This window comes from Tachysurus fulvidraco, chromosome 25, assembly GCF_022655615.1.
Source record: "Tachysurus fulvidraco isolate hzauxx_2018 chromosome 25, HZAU_PFXX_2.0, whole genome shotgun sequence".
Classification (NCBI taxonomy): Eukaryota; Metazoa; Chordata; class Actinopteri; order Siluriformes; family Bagridae; genus Tachysurus; species Tachysurus fulvidraco.
Window position 1 is genome coordinate 445,663 of NC_062542.1, and position 19,441 is coordinate 465,103.

Here is a 19,441-nt window from a genome sequence, read left to right on the forward strand (position 1 = left end):
TTCTATACACTCACCAGAACTGACTTTTTTTAATTATTATTATTTCAGGTTGTCTTGACGGCCAATGAGGCTTTTAAAAGAGTCATGCTTGAAGTAAAACATATTGATTGACTCCCAATTTCCACTAAAATAACGAGCAACTGCATTAATTGGTGTGTTTTTTAATCAGGATGATCGTTAATGCAGAGATATTGCTTTTAAACTGATTACAGAGACATCTAGTGGCCAAAATCTACTATTGCAGGGGTTCAATATTGCGTTATTAACTGTTGTGTCCACTAAATGTCGCTCTTTGGATTATGTTTATAATACCATTGTTCCGCTTTTTCTTATATGTAATGTGAATTACATGCGGATATTAACGATTATATAAAAACATAAATAAGAGAAATAAACATAGTTTAAACCAGATTTATTTATTTATTCAAAACGCACCAAAGCGTAGACATTTTTGATGAATTATTCGAGAATCCGAACGTACAGAGTAAATACCCGGATGAGACCTCGGGCTCTGATTTGTCCAGACGAACCGCGGTTCTTTCTGGGACACGTAGTTTGCAGAAAGGACTACAAAAACTAGCACGAGCCTTGAGTCTATATACTATTCCAATGATATGTGAACGTGTTGCATGTATTTGTTTATTTGTTTAAATCGATTTACAACGTAATATCTATTTAAATCGACGCATCTAATTATAATTAATTTGTCTAATCAAGACTTTACTTCCTCCTTCTGTGTGACGTAATCACTCGAGAAACGCGCGCATGCGCAGATCCCTTTTCAGCTTTTTGCACGGTTAGCTTCATGGTGTAGCGTCTCGCTGTGAGAGGAAACAATGGCGACTGCTGGAACTGCGGCGACTGCGGCGGGCGGCACGGGCTCGGGGGGATCAGCGGCCGTTCAGGCGGGGCCTGGTGCTTCGGTGGGCCGGAAAAAGGATGGAGGGCCGTCGGCTAAGTTTTGGGAGAGTTCTGAAACGGTTTCTCAGCTCGAGACGGTTCGTCTGTGGACCGGGAAACACTACAAAAAGGTTAGCTGGGTGACGCTAAAGCTAAACTAGCTGTTGTGTGTGGGGCGGCGTCCCAATCCGAGTTGTGCTCCACTACATAGTGAGTGTGGCTCATTATGTCCGCCCCCTCTGTAGGGCGCCTGTGTGAGGGAGCACCGAGGGATTTGGGTGGTGACCCGAGATAAACCGCGCTAACTAGTCCGTTTTACCGTATATTCTGCTTTATGTTGTGAAAATCCGGTTTATTTGTGTCTAATTAATATGAAGTGTTATTATAAAGGAGCTTCATCTGTACTAATTACTAACCTAAAGCATGTAACTAACTGTAAAATATCCCCCTGAGCTTAAACTGCGCCTTTGGGTCATTTATTAACGCCTTTTTTATTACAAAATGATTGTTATATTTTATATTATAGACTTATATTTTGTCAGAGTTTAATGAAGTTGTAGGAAACTGATTTAGTACGTTTTAAAGTGTAGCAGCAGAATTCTGAAACCTGGTCGACGTGTGTTTACATCTTTATACACGAAAAGTAATTTTTTAGAAATATTAAACTCTCACAGAAAAGATAATAATCATTTGATGCCGTAAACGTCTGAAATTATTGTGTTTTTACAGAGAACTGAAATTAGCAAATTGCTAACAACAACTAGTCTTTATCCATCAGCCATCCTACAGAAGCCCGCCTTCTTTATAGCGATTGGCTACTTTTATACCTCTTCTGCGCTGCCATTGGTTATTGTCTTAGTATTGATCTAACGATAACCAATCATGAGTTTGTATTCATGAGATACCGCTAGCAAAGCCTAGGTTAGGGGGCGCGATTATTATTAGGGGCTTGACGGTTAGGCCTCCTGTTATTGTGTGTGTGTGTGTGTGTGTGTGTGTGTGTGTATGTATATTTGTGTGTGTGTGTATATATGTTTATCTATGTGTGTGAGATTTATATATATACATGTAAGGTTTTATATATATATGAAACACACCATACTGCCATTTTGTCTTTGATCTTTTGCAGTATGTCCAGACCGACTCTCCATCTTGTAAATCATTGGCGGGGCTGGTGGTTCAACTTCTTCAGTTTCAGGAGGATGCGTTCGGACGCAGAGTGAGCAATCCAGCCCTCACCAAACTGCCCGTAAGTCAACACACAAACTCGGCTTGTTTTTGTTAGACCGCTGTGTGTAGATGTTGAAAAGGAAGAATTTGAGAATACATCAAGTAATGATGGAGTAAAGGCTGAATTGGAGATCATTATGGGTCACTGCATGTGATCAGCGCGTCTCTGTGCTGTCATACTGTTATAAAACCAATAATTCAGTTACATGATCATCTCTCTGATAAGTGTAACACACAGATGTGTTTCACGCAACGCCATCCACACACAATTGCCTTATTGTGGGAAATAAGGGATCTTTATGAGAATCTGCTGGACCGCTGACATACGATGGTCTGTTTTGTGTTTTAGGCAAAAAGCTTCTTGGACTTTAAAGCAGGTGGAGCTCTGTGTCACATCCTGGGATCTGCTTACAAGTTTAAAAGTGAACAGGGATGGTGAGTTACCTTGTTAAGGTGGAAGTGTGCTGATGTTACATTACTTTTTTTTCTCTTACTTATGTGTGCACACGCTCTCTCTCTCTCAGGCGACGGTTTGACCTGCAGAATCCATCCAGGATGGACAGAAATGTGGAGATGTTCATGAATATTGAGAAAACTCTTGCACAGGTAAGATACACACCTGAGATCATCTCTAAGGTCTAGTGTGATGCATTATAGGGTTTTAAGGTTGTGTACTTTTTAAATTCTTGAGTCCTTTGTGGGGAAAAAATTGTGTATAATGTTCTATTATGCAGAATAACTGTCTGACTCGACCGAACGTGTACATCGCATCCGACGTGGACCAAAAACAGGCCAGCAAACTGAAAGACATCATCAAGAGACATCAGGTCATAGAACTCGTGTGTGTGTGTGTGTGTGTGTGTGTGTGTGTGTGTGTGTGTGTGTGTGTGTGTGTGTGTGTGTGTAGAGAACTTTACCATTGCAGCACGGTTCTGGTTTTGATTGTAAACCGTTTCATATTCATCAGGGCTCCATCACGGAGGATAAATCCAAAGCCACACACATTATCTGTCCATCTCCAGCTCAGATGGAGGAAGGTGAGTTTCAAAACACACACACACACACACACACACACACACACACACAGACTGGTCATGTTATTGATATTACTTTGTTTTATTTAAATATATGAAGCATTTTTATATCCAATATTATGAACTGTACAGATCTAGTGCTTGTGTCTTGTGCTGCTCAGCCAAAAATAACCCGTTGCTCTGTTTAGTTGTTTTGTGTCGCGTCCTTTAGATAAAGTAAAAAATCAGCAGTGTGACGTATTTGCAACAGGAGCAGATTAAAGAAGGAAAACGTTTTTAGTTCACACTCACATCGCTGTAGGATGAGTCGGCAAACGCAGTACAGTAAAAGTCAGCTGTGATGAAACGCTCTGCTTTTCCCTGTGCTTGCGTGTAAGAGCTGTGTGATTACTACAGCTGATTTCTTCACTGAGGAAATGAAACAAAACGTGTGATTTTTCCAGAGGAGTGGCTGCGTCCTGTCATGCGCAAAGACAAACAGGTGCTGGTTCACTGGGGGAATTATCCAGACAGGTGTGTAACACACACACACACACACTCATATACACACTAAGAGACGCTGTACATGTGTGTGAAATGCCTTATTAAATTTAGGTGTACAATCTTTATTTATCTGAATGTGGCAGTCCGAGGTTCCGGCTTTTACAGTTGCAGTCGTAGCGCTTAAGATTTTTTACCCCTTGCTACACTGATGCCCAATAAAACCCCTGAAACAGGCAGTTAAACAGCAGCCAATTAAAACTCAATGCACCAGTTACAGCTGATCCTCTTGTGGTGTTCAGGCCGATGCGTCAGTGTGTGTTGTTTATTGAGCTTTTTTTTTTTTGTTAGCACTGTTTGCACCTCTGACTGCATCCTGCTTATTTTAATACATAACTATATAAAGTTAGTGTTAATTCAGTCATGCTGGGATTTCACACACACCTCGTGTTTTGGGTCTGGGGTAACACGAGTTATTCTAAGTGTTTACTGTGTGTGCAGTTATGATACCTGGGTTTCCACAAGCGATGTAGACGGTGAAATCGAGGATCCTCCAAGCTCAGAGAAACCATGGAGGGTGAGAAGATTCCTAAAGTCCCCACACACACTGTCGTGTTCACTTCTCAGTAAAGATCAGTTCAGCTCACTCTTATTGCCCTGTTTGATCGAGGTTAAATTTACTTAGTAGTTTCCTGTATTACAGGAAACTTATTTCTGTCCCTGCCTTTGTGGCTTTGTGCTTACTGTTAATGTGTGAGGTTTAGAGCTCTAAAGAGAGGTGTACAAATGTTACGGAAGTATAATCCAGCCCAAATACGTCTAAAGCATGTAGTGAAATAACGTCCCTGTGGAAAACAGACATGGGAGATGAATTCTGTGTACTGTATAATTAACTCTGTGCTGTTTGTAGGATGAGGTTAATCACGCAGGTTTAAAATGTCACGAGGTTCTTTTTTTGTTTGTTTGTTTGTTTATTTGTTTGTTTGTTTATTTGGACCTCGCACGCTCCAGGTGCATGTAAAGTGGGTCCTGGACACGGACGCCTTTAACGAGTGGATGAATGAGGTGGATTATGAAGTAGATGAGAACAGGAAGCTGGTGAACGTCCGCCAGCGCATCTTCCTTAAAGAGGAGGAGGTAAGCTAACAGCTGGATGTGTTCGACACTCGACTGCTAAGGTCTACGTACCTTTGTCTTCCAACACTGTATAACACAGACCTCGTGTGTGTGTGTGAGTGTGAGAGAGAGAGAGAGAAACACTGTACTCTCCTACTTTATAAACTAGTATTTAAAAAAAGAACTCGTAATGCATCGTGTGTAATCCGTGATCCTTAACAGCTCATGTTTAGTTTCTTACAGAACGGTAACGACGGAGTGATTAAACGTGTGTGTGTGTGTGTGTGTGTGTTAAAGCCGTGTTGGAAGGCAGCGAGTGTTTGTGTTGTGTTTAGTGATTGACAGATCAGCCCTCCATCATCCATCTGTTTCACCCAGACACTTTCCACCTTTACTCATCCTCCCTTTCCTCTGACCCTTTTCTCCCTGCTGTGTGTGAAACCGTTCCATTCTCTCGCTCATTCTTGCATTCTTTCGCTCTCTCATCCCTCATCCTGTTGCTGTGGTTACTGATCAGTCTTCCCGTACACCTGATCGTAAGGAGCGAAAGTCTCTGGCTGGAGGGAAGAAGAGGCGACGTTCCCCGTCCCCCCCGAGCACCCCTGCAGAGTCCCGCAAGAAGGGCAGCAAGAAAGGGTACTAGTGCACACACACACACACACACACACACACACACACACACACACACACACAGGGTTAGAACAGAGTTCACAATCAATCTTGCACTGTGGATTCAGGAACACTGGGCCACACTGGAAGCGCAGAGGCCATCGTGATGATGATGAACAGGATGAAGATCTCACCAAGGACATGGAGGATCCATCTCCTGTTCCGGGAATGGAGGAGGTTTCGCTGCCTAAAAATGGTTCGAATGTGCCTGCGCACACACACACACACACACACGCACGCACGCACACACACACACACACGATTATTTACTCTGTTCCAGTCCCAGTACATGTTCTTCATGTTCGAGGCACATTGTCTCTCAGTGGGACTAAACACGTTGTTGCTGATGGTGTTTCTGCAGTTAATCAGAAGAAGGACAGTGAGAATGCACCAGTGAAAGGAGGAACCATGGCAGATTTAGGTGAGAGCGCCCCCTGTCTGCGTACAGTTGTGTTAAAAAGTAAAACCAGTTATTGCACAGTGTTTACATTAAACAAAAGAATATTTAATGGTAAAGAATCTGACATTATTCCTGTCGGAACACATCTGTTAATGCTCTCTCTCTGTTTCACACACTTTCAGATGAACAGGAAGATGGCTCTGTGGGCTCTGGGGGGAAGGTAGGAGTGTGTGTGTGTGTGTGTGTGTGTGTGTGTGTGTGTGTGTGTGTGAGAGGATCAGTGCACTGTTCATTTTGTGATACAGATGTGGTAATGTAGTGAAAACAGCACAGTTGCTCAGCCAAAGGTTGTGTGTGTGTGTGTGTGTGTGTGTGTGTGTGTGTGTGTGTGTGTGTGTGTGTGTGTGTGTGTGTGTGTGTGTGTGTGTGTGTGTGAGACAGGACGATGATGAACAAGGCAGAATTGAAGTAAACCGTCTCATGGACTCTAGCGAGGATAACGTGACTGAGCAAACACATCACATCATCATTCCCAGCTACTCCGCCTGGTTCGACTACAACTCGTAAGAGATTCTCTCATATGCTGTGTGTGTGTGTGTGTGTGTGTGTGTGTGTGTGTGTGTGTGTGTGTGTGTGTGTGTGTGTGTGTGTGTGTGTGTATGTGTTGAGAGCTTTTTGTTATAGTTTGACATTATAATAAGTCTTTATATGATAAAGTATGTCTCAAATATTGTGTTGTTTCTAAAATGTATTACAGACTGAGCAGCTGTAGTCATGATGTTGTGTTAAAATGATCTTTACTTATTATTTATTATAGAACATTTTAATTTTACATATAATTAATTTGTGTGTGTGTGTGTCTGTGTGTGTCTGTGTGTGTCTGTGTGTGTCTGTGTGTGTGTGTGATCCCAGGATCCATGAGATAGAGAGACGAGCCTTACCAGAGTTCTTCAACGGGAAAAACAAGTCTAAATCCCCAGAGATGTGAGTTTCATTGTGTTTATAAATGTGTTCCCAGTGAGTGTGTAGAAGTGTTATAAGCTTTAACCCTTTGTGTGTTTATTAATATAACTTATTATCACCAGGTCGTTAGGAACCTCGGTGTCTGCATCATTAATTACAGATTTATACATAAACTCCACCTCCTGTCTCTCTAACACGTTTTAGATATCTGGCGTATCGTAACTTCATGATCGATACGTACCGGCTGAACCCTCAGGAATACCTCACGTCCACCTCCTGCAGACGCAACCTCACCGGAGACGTGTGTGCTGTCATGAGGTCGGTGTAACACGTGTGTTTATATACAGTGCGTATGTATTAAACCTGTTATTAATCTGTCACTAACTGTGTGTCAGGGTGCATGCCTTTCTGGAGCAGTGGGGTCTCATTAACTACCAGGTGGATGCAGACAGCAGGCCCATGCCGATGGGTCCTCCACCCACACCACACTTTAATGTCCTGGCTGATACCCCATCAGGGCTCGTTCCTCTACACCATCGCCCCCCACAGGTCAGCATGCATATTGTATGACATTTACCAGACAGTTCTCTCTCTCTGAGTCCGTAACTCCTCATCTGACCGACCGAAGTGACTTATTGTGATTTGGTGAAAAGTAAAAATAAAATGCATTACTTCTGTGTGTCAGGTTCCCTCAGCTCAGCAGATGCTCAACTTCCCAGAGAAAAGCAAAGAAAAACCAACAGACCTGCAAAATTTTGGGCTCAGGACAGATATGTACTCCAAGAAGAATCCTAAGGTGAGCTCTAAGCTCTGAAGGTGAACACCTGAGCATTTAGATAAAGTTAACTTACAAAGCCACAGGCTGGAAAATCACACATCACTTCAGCCATCCGGATTCTTGCAGCTTTCACGGCGTTTCAGACGTCGTAGCTGTAGAATAAAATGTCTAAACGTTTGCCTGTATGTGTTTCCCAGAGTAAAGGAGGGAGTGGAACACGAGAATGGACCGAGCAAGAAACCCTGCTGCTGTTAGAGGTGACCGTGTCAAAATCCTACCTCTGAGTATCTGCTAGCAGTGAGAGAGATTTATTTATAATAAGGTAATATTCAATTCTGAATGCTTTAGGCCCTGGAGATGTACAAGGACGATTGGAACAAGGTTTCTGAGCACGTCGGGAGTCGGACACAGGACGAGTGTATCCTTCACTTCCTGCGTCTGCCCATCGAGGACCCGTACCTAGAGAGTTCAGAGGCTTCTCTCGGACCCCTCGCCTATCAGCCCGTCCCTTTCAGCCAATCAGGAAATCCTGTCATGAGCACTGTGGCCTTTCTTGCGTCCGTGGTGGACCCCAGAGTGGCTGCGGCTGCTGCTAAGGCTGCTCTTGGTGGGTGTGTGTGTGTGCGCGTGTGTGTGTGTGTGTGTGTGAGAGAATATGGGACAAATTAATATATGACCATAGAGCATGTACACTGTTTATCTTCTCCTATAGCTCATCATTGTCCTAGTCCACATTCTAATGCATTAAACAATGTAGTTACATCTAAGTGCAATTTCATTTATAGCCTTTAAGAAGCACTTACTGCATATTACAGAATGTACTGTGTTTTATTTATTTATATTCATACTACTGTGTCAGAGTATAATTAACCATTTTGTTCCCATGGTTACCACGTGTGATACTGTGTAGTGTTGTAGTACAAAGGGAACGTTTCCGTGGTGATTTAACACCTAGCGACCAGTTCATATTCCAGAAGTGTTAATGTGTGTGTGTGTGTGTGTGTTTAGAGGAGTTCTCCCGTGTCAGAGAGGAAGTCCCAGCTGAGCTGGTTGAGGCTCATGTAAAGAAAGTGCAGGAAGCAGCGAAGAGCACAGGGAAAGTCGACCCCTCCTACGGCCTGGAGAGTAGCGGCATTGCAGGAACAGCACCAGAGGAGGTGGAGAAAACCGGTATGAATCTGTACTAATCTATAAGATGCATTTGACGTGATATGAACAGTAATGAATGAGCTATCGCTTCACCCTCCAGTGCTGTCGGAGGAAGACCGATATAACTTACTGAGACCGGAGCCGTTACAGTGGCACTGTTCTGTTATACTTGTCCTTAACACCAGGGGGCATCAGAGACACACAATGAATTTGTTGGTTATATGGTTAACTTGAACCGTGTTGATGTGCAGCAAGGTTTGAATGTGATTACAATCTAATGGTTTAAATCTAGTTTTAAGTTAAATTTTGTTCAAGACGTGTTATAAGCCTGCGTAATTAACTGTGCTTATAATTAGCACCGTGTGGTGTTATGCTGTAGGTCTGTCTTCACATGCTGGCTGAGACGGATTAATTGTCTAACGGTAGATAAATGTTTACATCATCTATCTACATCATATGTTAACGTCACCTACGTCTGCATATCGAATAATACCTTCAACACGCTGCATAACGGTCAGAGTAAAGTTTAGACTTTCTCAAGCCAAGAAAGTGATGGATTAAACCTGCCAAGTCTGGGGCTGATACTACAAACACATTGGTGTGGTGTCACATCAGCTTTGTTAAAACAGGTCAGGGTTGATCTGGCTGCAATAAATTCACTCTTGTGTATCGAATTGAGTATTAATGAGTTTATTAACGGGGAGGCGGAGAAACTGGGTGTGGTGGATGTTTTATGAGATGGAATAAAAAAGGGAACCGACCGAGACACGACATTTAATGATGGATGTGACGTGTTCCTCAGAAACTGCAGAAACGGAGAAGATGGAAACCGATTCAGAGTCTCAGCAGGGAGAGAAGGTGAGCATGTGACATTCTAGATCTGTGTAGAGCTTCTCTACGTTTGTTTAGCTACTCACACTGATCTAGTCATCTTTATGAATAAACTCTACAGTCAGGATGACTCCAAGGTCCACAGCGTCTATGTGGTGTTTCTCTTAGAGTCAGAAACTCCGTTCAGTTCTTAAAGAATCTTTAATATTGTATAACGGGTTCTGTTATCAGTGTAGAAATGTGTGTGTGTGTGTGTGTGTGTGTGTTTGTAGACCGAGTCCAAGGACGAAACTGACAAAGTGAGTGAAGCAGCAGAGAAACCAGCAGAGGGAGAGAAAGTGAAGAGCGAGACTGTAGAGAAACCCGAGGGTGAGGAAGACGAGAGCGATGGAGCAGAGACGAAGGAAGCGAGTGCTGCAGATGGTAACACTCACTTTAAATGGAGCCAGATTTATAGACTATGACTGAGGCCCTTATTAACATGTGTGTGTGTGTCGCTGTTTGTAGTTGGCATCTGTTTAGTGTGTATTAGATGAAGGTTGTGGATGAGTTACCATGATGATGAGCATGTGTGTGATCTGGTGTCACACGCTTTATGTCTTCAGAGAAAGAAAAGGAGGAGGGTATGGAGGTGATGGAGGGAGGGAAGGAGGGAGAGGAAATGACAACAGAGGAGGGCAAGAAGAAGCTGGAGCTTGATATCGGAGAGGGAAACATCGCCACTGCTGCAGCTGCTGCTCTCGCCTCTGCTGCCACCAAGGCTAAGGTAAAACTCACACACACACACACACAGAAACACACATGCGTACACACAGACAGAGACCCACACACATGCGTACAGACACACGCGTACACACACAGACACACGCGTACACACACAGACACACGCGTACACACACAGACACACGCGTACACACACAGACACACGCGTACACACACACAGACACACGCGTACACACACACAGACACACGCGTACACACACACAGACACACGCGTACACACACAGACACACGCGTACACACACAGACACACGCGTACACACACAGACACACGTGTACACACACAGACACACGTGTACACACACAGACACACGCGTACACACACAGACACACGCGTACACACACAGACACACGCGTACACACACAGACACACGCGTACACACACAGACACACGCGTACACACACAGACACACGCGTACACACACAGACACACGCGTACACACACACAGACACACGCGTACACACACACAGACACACGCGTACACACACACAGACACACGCGTACACACACAGACACACGCGTACACACACAGAGACCGACAGAAACACACATGCGTACACACACACACAGACAGACACACACGTGTGTACACACCAGACACACACACACATGCACGCGTGTACACACACAGGCACGTCCCGCAGACACGATGGAGCCGATCCTCACACTGAAGTTTTATAATTGTCAGCTTATAGAAAGCGGGGGTGCAGTCAGGACATATACCTCTGAACATAGATGTGCAGAAAACACCAGTGTCTGTGCTCGTACCAGTTTGTAAGTGTGTGTGTCACTGCGTTTCAGCACTTGGCAGCGGTGGAAGAGAGAAAGATCAAGTCTCTGGTGGCTCTGCTGGTGGAGACACAGATGAAGAAGTTAGAGATTAAACTGCGTCACTTTGAGGAGTTGGAGACCATCATGGATCGAGAGAAAGAGGCGGTGAGGGATCTCCTTGTACTGTTTTAACTCCGTAATAATGTTTAAATATGTTAAATCTGTGTGTGGGTGTGTGTGTGTCTGTCTGTCTCCATCTCTCACTGTGTCTCACTTGTGCCCTCTACAGCTGGAGTTGCAGAGGCAGCAGCTGCTGACTGAAAGACAGGCGTTCCACATGGAGCAGCTTAAGTACGCAGAGATGAAAGCACGTCAGCAAATGGAGCAACAGGCGGCGGCGGCTGCTGCAGCTCAGCACGGGCAGATAGCACCACCCTCCCATCTTGGAGCCCCGCCCCAAGGACATAGTGCTCCTCTTCCTCATGGTGCACCACCCCCATCTCAAATACCCCCATCAGGTATGAACCCTGGGCCTGGATTTCCCGCAATGCCCCACCTCATGGGACCCCACCATCCTCCACAGACAGGTCAGCACACACCTGCACACTGCAGTGTATGTTCTAATCAAACATCTTGGTAGCTGTTTTAAACTAACCTGTGTGTGTCTGTCTGTGTCTGGGTGCGCGTGTGTGTGTCTGGGTGCGTGTGTGTGTGTCTGGGTGCGCGTGTGTGTGTCTGGGTGCGCGTGTGTGTGTCTGGGTGCGCGTGTGTGTGTCTGGGTGCGCGTGTGTGTGTCTGGGTGCGCGTGTGTGTGTCTGGGTGCGCGTGTGTGTGTCTGGGTGCGTGTGTGTGTGTCTGGGTGCGCGTGTGTGTGTCTGGGTGCGCGTGTGTGTGTCTGGGTGCGCGTGTGTGTGTCTGGGTGCGCGTGTGTGTGTCTGGGTGCGCGTGTGTGTGTCTGGGTGCGCGTGTGTGTGTCTGGGTGCGCGTGTGTGTGTCTGGGTGCGCGTGTGTGTGTGTGTGCGTGCATGTGTGTGTGTGTGTCTGCACCTGTGCAGGGCCGATGGTTGGACCAGGGCAGCCCATGCCTGGCCGTATGATTCCTGGTGCGCCCCCTGTGGCGATACCTGGAGCTCCCCCAGGTGTGATGCCTCCTATGATGAGCTCCAGACACCCCGGAGCTCTAAACGGCATGTGTAAGTGTTAATGCTTCTTATTGTACAGTGCTGAGGAACCTGAGCTCTGCTCTGCTGCAGCTGTACAGTAATGTGTTAGTGGTGATGTTCAGTACCAACTCCTTCACTGGTACCACGAGGTAATAACATGTACACAGAAACTTCAGGGTTCTTTATGTTTACAGACCCTGGTCCTCCTGCTCCTCCTCCTCCTCCTCCTCCTCCTTCGTCTTCTACTGCACAGCCTGATGGGATACCGCCAGCTCCAGCAACCTCACTTCCTGTGCGATCATCTGAAAACTAACCCAGACATATACATATCTATCTGTATTTTAACGCAGCTCCTGACATCTCTAACACATTTATGGAACACACACACACACACACACACACACACACTCTCTCTCCCTTATCTTAACTGTCTGTAAATGGTGTGACCTTGTGCTACTGATACACACTTGACACTGTTAACTCATAGCTGGAAAACAGCTTGTGTGTGTGTGTGTATGTGTGTGTGTGTGTGTGGCAGTCAAGCTGAGCTTCTTTTCTTCCTAATCTCTTAAAATCTACCTCTCTGCTGGAGTGTGTTTATGACGTGCTGTGGCTTGTAACACAATAGAGATTAATATAAGACACACTTTCTCTTAACACGTGCACACACAAACTGAGTGATAGATGTGTGTGTGTGTGTGTGTGTGTGTGTGTGTGTGTGTGTGTGTGTGTGTGTGTGTGTGTGTTGGGCCTCTAGAGCTCCTGAGCTCCTAAAATAGTTCTGCTTTACTCTACCTCTGTTTCTACTACCTCTCCCTCCCTCTCCCCTCCCTCTCTCTGTCTTGTTGTTCCTATTATCTATTTATTTCTTTTCTTTCTTTGCTCTCATCTGTTCATCTTTCTCTTGTCTTTTGCTCTATTTGTGCTTCATTTGCTCTTTTCTCTCTGCCCATGTGACTGCTGCGTTACTGCTGTGTGGAGGTTGGTTTTTATCCTCCTTTTCCTCAGGTGATCACATTTCCCACACTACACTACAGCGTGCGTACACACACACACACACACACACACACACACACACACACTTGTGTAGAGCTTCCACACTGTACTGTTCTGTGAGACGGGAGCTGTCTGTCTGTCTCTCTCTCTCTCTCTCTCTCTCTCATTGCTTCATGGCTGTGTATGACTTTAAGCTTGATGATGATGATGATGATGTATTTTTAAGAGAATAAACTTTGTGTAGATGCCTCTGTTCCTGGCACATTGAGCTTTTTAACCTGTAAGAGGTACTGAAACCCTGAAATAAACTGCTGTGGCCCTTTTTATATGCACACGTCTGTATTTGATCTGTCTGTTTTGAGAACACACACCTGCTCACTACGTTCTAACACTGTGTCTGTGAGGAAGATCCTGAGAACATCACCACCAGCATGACGTTCTTCTGTGACGAAGAGGAAAGTGAGCTCATTTGTGCTGGAGGTTGTTATAATGAAACATGACTAAGTTTTATAAAGTGAAAGAGAATGAACACGGAGCCCGGGGCCTCATTTATCTGGACACTGCATTATTATGGTAGCGCACAGAATGATGAGGTGGTACCTCTTTTTTTTTTCTCAGATTAGTCGAATTTGGTAATTTTATCGTCTAATTCAAGCTGAGGGACTTCAGGTCATGTTGTAACGGCATGGGTTTCGAAGGTTCAGACGTCTGCTGACCCCCCGCCCTCCTTTTCGATTAAGTCTTTTTGAAGAGAGACAGTTTTCCCCTTTAGCTTGAAGCCATGTTTGTACCACAAGAATGAGTTATGAAAATTCGATCTGAAGATTCTTTTTGAGATTGTTGTCTCACCGAAAGATTTCTAGCATGTATTAGTTTTTAACCCGTATGTCGTTTTCTCATTTTTCCTTTTTTAGTTACGCTGTTAAGTAACTATTTCGGCACTGTCTTCACTCTATTCGTTTTTTGAAGAATGTATACACTAAGGCAGTTTTAAACAGAATTATATAAAATCAACCGTGATATCAACACGCTTTTCACGCTTTATGCAAAAGGGGAATCACGTTTAGCTGAATGACCCCTTTTGATTTTCAGTCGAGGGTCTAATGTTTTAAATATCATCGCTTGTTATGACACTCCCGCCCAGACAGCCTTTTAGAGAAACAAGCAGTTCTCACCACCCTCAGTGTGTGTTAGGAAGGGCTCAATAGTTGACAACCATTTCCTCCCCTGTTTTTTTTACTTTGATGTTTATTCCAAAGAAATCACAATGTACAGTACTAAGTTCTAACTCTAAAGTTTTTGCCGTTTCATTCCGACGCGGAACATTCACCACATCATCCTGAACCAACCCAAAACATTTTAATCCACATTCATTGCTTACAAGGTCGGAAACCCAAAAAATCACTTCAGGTTCAAGCATTATTTCCCTTAACCTAACTTGCTTTCTGTCATACTGTTTTTCTCGTCCCTTCCGTTCGAATTTCATGACAGCAAGTCCAGTCAAAATTACTTCCCCCCCCCAAATTGTTTAGCATATCCTTACGACGTTGGAAACTTATAAGAATAGTCTTGCTTTCTTTGTGTGTGTCTATTTTTGTTGTCCCCTTCCCTCTCCCTTTACCCTGTTTTTGAGCATCGGACATCGGGTTACAAGCTTGTGAATAATTGATGCTGTGCTCCCCCCTGGCTCAGGTCCTCCTCTAACTGATTCACAACATAACACACTCAATGGACCAGTCCTACCGGATAACCCACGTGGGAAGTGGGGGGGAGTCGCCAATTTTCCCTCTTCGTACAGTCTCGGAGTGTAAAAAGGCCATCCCTATTTGTTTTTGGCAACATCAGCACCAGATTATTTTAAAACAGGAACTTAATCACATGTTCCTTGATGGCATGAAAAAGTTCAATGCATGGTCAAATGGCAGGGATACTTTCTCCTTAAGTACTGTTTTCTTTGTTACCTTATTTTATTTTTTTTCCATGGGTGTTCAACTCTTGTGTTTCATTCTCACTTTAGCCCTCTACATAACTATACTAAGAGTTCGTTTGCTTTAAAATACAAACTACTAAACATAAGATTGATTTATATCAGCAAGCTAATGACGTTTAGAATTAATGATTATGAAAATAATGTAAAAGTGTTCTTGTGGGACTGTTGGTCTGTGTTTTTTTGTGTGGTGGCTGTATGGTTGTGGTGGAGTGGGCTGTGTGTCGTTGTTTCTTCTGTGATAGGTTGCGTATGTTGGAGGTGGGTGTGTGTGAGGTTGTGGGAGGGTGCTGGGTGGTGGAATGTGTGTGTTTTTGTTTGTGTTTGTTGGATGTTTGTGTCATTTCTCATGTCCTGCGGCGCTCTGAAGTTTTGTCTTTTTTTCTGTGGAGTCTCCCTTGTGGGTTTTTTTTTGTGTGTTCGATGTTCGCTTTCTATCTCCCTTCTCCCATCTCTCCCCCTCTTTTCTGTGTTGCGGCCCCGCTTCTTGTGTGTGTTCGCAGCTTCTCTGTCCTTCCTTCCTTTTGTGCTGCCCCTGCCGCCTCTCTCGGCTGGTGTTATGTGGTGTTTGTTGTGCTTTTGTGTTGATGCTGTGTGTTAAGTTGTTGTTGTATTGCTGTGTTATGTGTCGACTATTTCTACTTTCTCCCTCCTCTTCCCCCTTCTTTTTCGTGCCTTTCCACGTGTCGTTTGTTTCGTTGTGTGGGCTGAGTGTGCCCTCGCGGCTTGTGTCGTTTTGTGTGTGTTGTCTCTTTTTCGTGGTGCCCATGATTCGAGAGATTTTTTTTTGAGATATTTCCATTCCTTTCCTTGCCCTTTCTCCCTTGACTGAAACATGGCTCTCCCTCCCCCCTCTTGAGAACAGCTTGGTTGTTTCGCTCTCTTGTCTTCCTTAACGTACTTTTTCATTTTAATCCCCCCAATTTTTGATAATTGTCTGTAGCGGACTTGCAGACAGCTTTCCATTGACTGTTGCTAGAGTTCCCATGGAAACAGAGCGTCCCCCACTCCCTCCCCCTTCACTACCCCACCATTCCCTTCTCATATTCGCCCGACCAGATCTTCTAAACCATCCCCTATCACTTCTTCAGCTTTCTCGACGAGTTTTTCGGCTCTTCTCTTCTTTTTTAGTTTTTTTCTCGTATTTTTCTTTTCTGATTCTTTCCCTTATTCATCCTTTCTTTCCTCGTGACTGTGCCTTCCTTATTTTTTTTTCTCGACTTTTCTTTTTCCCCTCTCGTCTGGCGTCGTTGGTGTTCGTCGTTGTCATTTCCCCCCCCTCCCACCCCTTTCCCCCTTCTCTTCCCCCCCCTCTTCTCAGTTCCCCGTCTCCCTTCCCTTTCCTCCCCCTCCCCTTTTCTCTCTGCCTTTCCTTACCCCTAGGTCCCCCCCCCTTCTTCGTTCCTCCTCTTTCGCCGCTCTCCCCCTCCCAGCGATTCCGAGTGCCCCTTCCAGTGTGCTCTTTTTCCCTTCTTCCTCCCTTTCCTTTTTCCCGTTGTTTTCTTTCTCTTCCCCGCCCTCTCCCCCCCCTCCCTTCCCCCCCTCCCTTCCCCATTCTCCGGCTCCCCCCTTTCCTTTTTCTTTTTTTTCTTTTCTTCCCCCCCCTCCCCCCCCCCCTGGCCTCCCGTTTGCCCTTCCTCCTTTTTCCTCCCTCCTCTCCGTCTCTCCTTTGGTCCTCCCTTCCTTTCCGGGGGCGCCCCCCTTTTCGCGCCCTTGCCCCCCTCTCTTTGTCCCTCCTTTTCCTCCCCCTTTTTTCCCCCCCTCCGTTCCCCACTTTTGTCCCTTTTCTCCCAGTTTTCCGGGGGCTTCGGCCCCGGGTTCTGCTGTGTGTGGCGTTTTTTTTTTTTTTCTTTTCCCTTCCCTCCCTACCCTTCCCTCCCCCTTTTTTGGTCTTTTCCTGGTGGGGCTTTGTGTTCCCCCTTTGCTCTGCGTTTCTTTATGTCCTGGGGGGTATCGAGTGAAAGTCCTTTTAGGAAGTACTGGAAACCCTTTTTTCCCCCCTTTTCTATTGAGTTTATGCCCGACACACTCCCCGATCACGGTCACTAATAACCCCAACGCCTATTCACCCCCGACCAAAAAGAAAGAAATTTATTACAACCCTCTTTCTTACTTTTATCGAGACCTTCCCCACATCCAAATCCTGTTTTTTTTCCGTCTCTCCTTCGTCTCTTTCCCGCGTTTTTTTTTTCTTCCTCTTGCTCCCCTCCACTCCCCCTGACTTCCTTACTTTTCTGCGACTCCACTTTCCCCTTTCCACCCCCCCCTCCCCCCCTCCGCTTTCCACCCTTTCTCCCGACACCCTTTTCTTACTCCCCCACCCCCCCCCCTTCTTCTCCTCCTCGCTTCTAGCACCCCCCTTTTCTCCCCCTTCCCCTGCTTCCCTCTTTCTTCCTACCACCGTCCACCTCGCATCCCTCTCTCCTCTCCCCCCCCCTTATTTCTTCTAATTGTTGTTTTTTGGGGTAGAATGAGGAGGTTTAAGATGTTTGGAGAATTGAGGAGGTAGATTTTTAGACCTCTCTTTTTTTCTTTAGCACTCCGCTTCCATCCCTTTTCCCCCCCCCCCTTTATTCTCTCCTCCCCCATGCCCCCCCTTTGCTTTTTTATTTTTTTTTTTTTTTTTTTTCTTTATCGGATGTCGTTCAGACACCCGACCACGCACCCAGACAAAGCACCACCCCCCCACAGCCCTATCCTCATGACACGTGCCCACAAGAGTTGAGACGAACCTGACCCACGCGCACTGACTCCCCGACCCTCCTGCATGATTTGTATCTCCAGGCACACCCTTGGTTTGTTCATGGGTATTCCCCAGACCAGATTAAGACAGACACGCAAAGGGACAGACAGACTCCGAATTAGGACAAGCATTACATCGACAGACAGAAAGCACCAGAAAGGATTCCCCCCCTAGAACATGGACAGGTTTCGACACCCCAGACAGGACGACCCCCACTTTCCCGGGACATTTTGACCGACATTGATCTCAGATTACAGTATTCATAGGGGACAGTACCGGACAAGGAAAGGACAGAAAGACCCCCCCCGACAGCCCCAGACCCCCACCCACCGCGACAGGCCAGACAGACCCCAAGGGCCACAGCGCAGACCCGAAGGGAGACATTTTTTTTTGGTGCAGATACCACGAAAGTGACTTTTCTCACCCTTGGCATTTCAGATCATGAATATTTTTTTGGTGGACATGGCAGACCCACGAAAGCGCGACCAGGCAGACGAATATTGGGATCAGATCAGACCCCCAAGCGAAAGGTGACAGGTTCAGACTTAGTAAAGGGTTATTACATCGATTCTTTCATACCACACGACACGCTTTCTATTTTCTGACACAAGAGTGATGAAGAGATGGACTGGTAGTTCTGTTTCAGATCGCCGCCAGTCTTTGACCCATTCCCTGATTGCTGTGGATGTCGTGTTGGACTTTCACTTAATCTCTTCCAATAGGCTCACCCCATCTAGAGAGGCACAACTTATTTGCCAATTTCTCAGTTACATAACACAGCCGATCAGTTTGTTGTTGAGCTGGTCGGTTGAAATTTTGATGCCATTGGTACCAGTTGGTTGATGTCTCATGTTTTGGGCTTCGCTGAGGTCTGCATTGGAGTTTGTGCCACTCACCCGTTTTCATCACAACCCCATGTATCCCAACCCATCCATGCACCTACTGAAAGTTCTCTATGGCTCGTCGATTACCACCCCTGACCCACACGAGAGCCCTCTAGTTCTCCCTCTCTAGTGATGCAGCACGAGCGCGCGTAGCTTGGAGCGAGAGTGAGTACTTTGAGCAAATGAATGAGCGATGTACGCACGTTTACAGTCGCTCCGAGCGGTATCTTGCCCTCGAGCCCCTTGCTGTCCCGATGCCTTATCCCCCGTATTGACTGTAGAATCATTCCGAGGGAGCAAGAGAGGCGCGAGAGTATGAGCATGTGCCCCAGAGCAGAGACCGAGCATCTCGCATGTACGTACTTGCCTGACAGTAGTCGTTTTTCGCATGATCTGAGTCCCCCACTCCCCTCCGACTTTTTCCCCTGTTATCTTCCGCTTCCCTTTTCTCCCATTTCCCCCTCTCCCCTTGTACCCGCGCGCATTGATTTCCGCGTCCTTCCTGCCCCTCTCCACCCTGCCGTACGCACGTAGACTGCCCTGCCCGCGCACTAGCCCCTTTGCGC

General features: G+C 45.8%; 1 protein-coding gene across 1 annotated transcript; it reads left to right on the forward strand.

Annotated features, from left to right (window-relative positions):
* The first annotated feature begins 540 nt into the window (after positions 1-540).
* smarcc1a (SWI/SNF related, matrix associated, actin dependent regulator of chromatin, subfamily c, member 1a) lies at positions 541-13,593 on the forward strand. Its single transcript, XM_027156470.2, has 28 exons — positions 541-1,031; positions 2,030-2,149; positions 2,480-2,565; positions 2,655-2,736; positions 2,865-2,957; positions 3,098-3,167; positions 3,608-3,677; positions 4,146-4,221; positions 4,656-4,781; positions 5,278-5,396; positions 5,498-5,625; positions 5,791-5,850; positions 6,012-6,049; positions 6,271-6,392; positions 6,742-6,813; positions 6,997-7,110; positions 7,188-7,341; positions 7,478-7,588; positions 7,768-7,827; positions 7,919-8,177; positions 8,579-8,740; positions 9,522-9,577; positions 9,823-9,973; positions 10,156-10,316; positions 11,133-11,267; positions 11,392-11,689; positions 12,158-12,295; positions 12,460-13,593. The coding sequence occupies exons 1-28, from the start codon at positions 837-839 to the stop codon at positions 12,576-12,578; spliced, it is 3,375 nt and encodes a 1,124-aa protein (XP_027012271.1). The 5' UTR covers positions 541-836; the 3' UTR covers positions 12,579-13,593.
* The last annotated feature ends 5,848 nt before the right edge of the window (positions 13,594-19,441 follow it).

Coding starts and splice junctions, on each gene's coding strand:
- smarcc1a (XM_027156470.2), top strand. CDS start 837: ATGGCGACTGCTGGAACTGCGGCGACTGCGGCGGGCGGCACGGGCTCG. Junction 7,828..7,918: donor AAACCCTGCTGCTGTTAGAG/GTGACCGTGTCA, acceptor TGAATGCTTTAG/GCCCTGGAGATGTACAAGGA. Junction 8,178..8,578: donor TGCTGCTAAGGCTGCTCTTG/GTGGGTGTGTGT, acceptor GTGTGTGTTTAG/AGGAGTTCTCCCGTGTCAGA.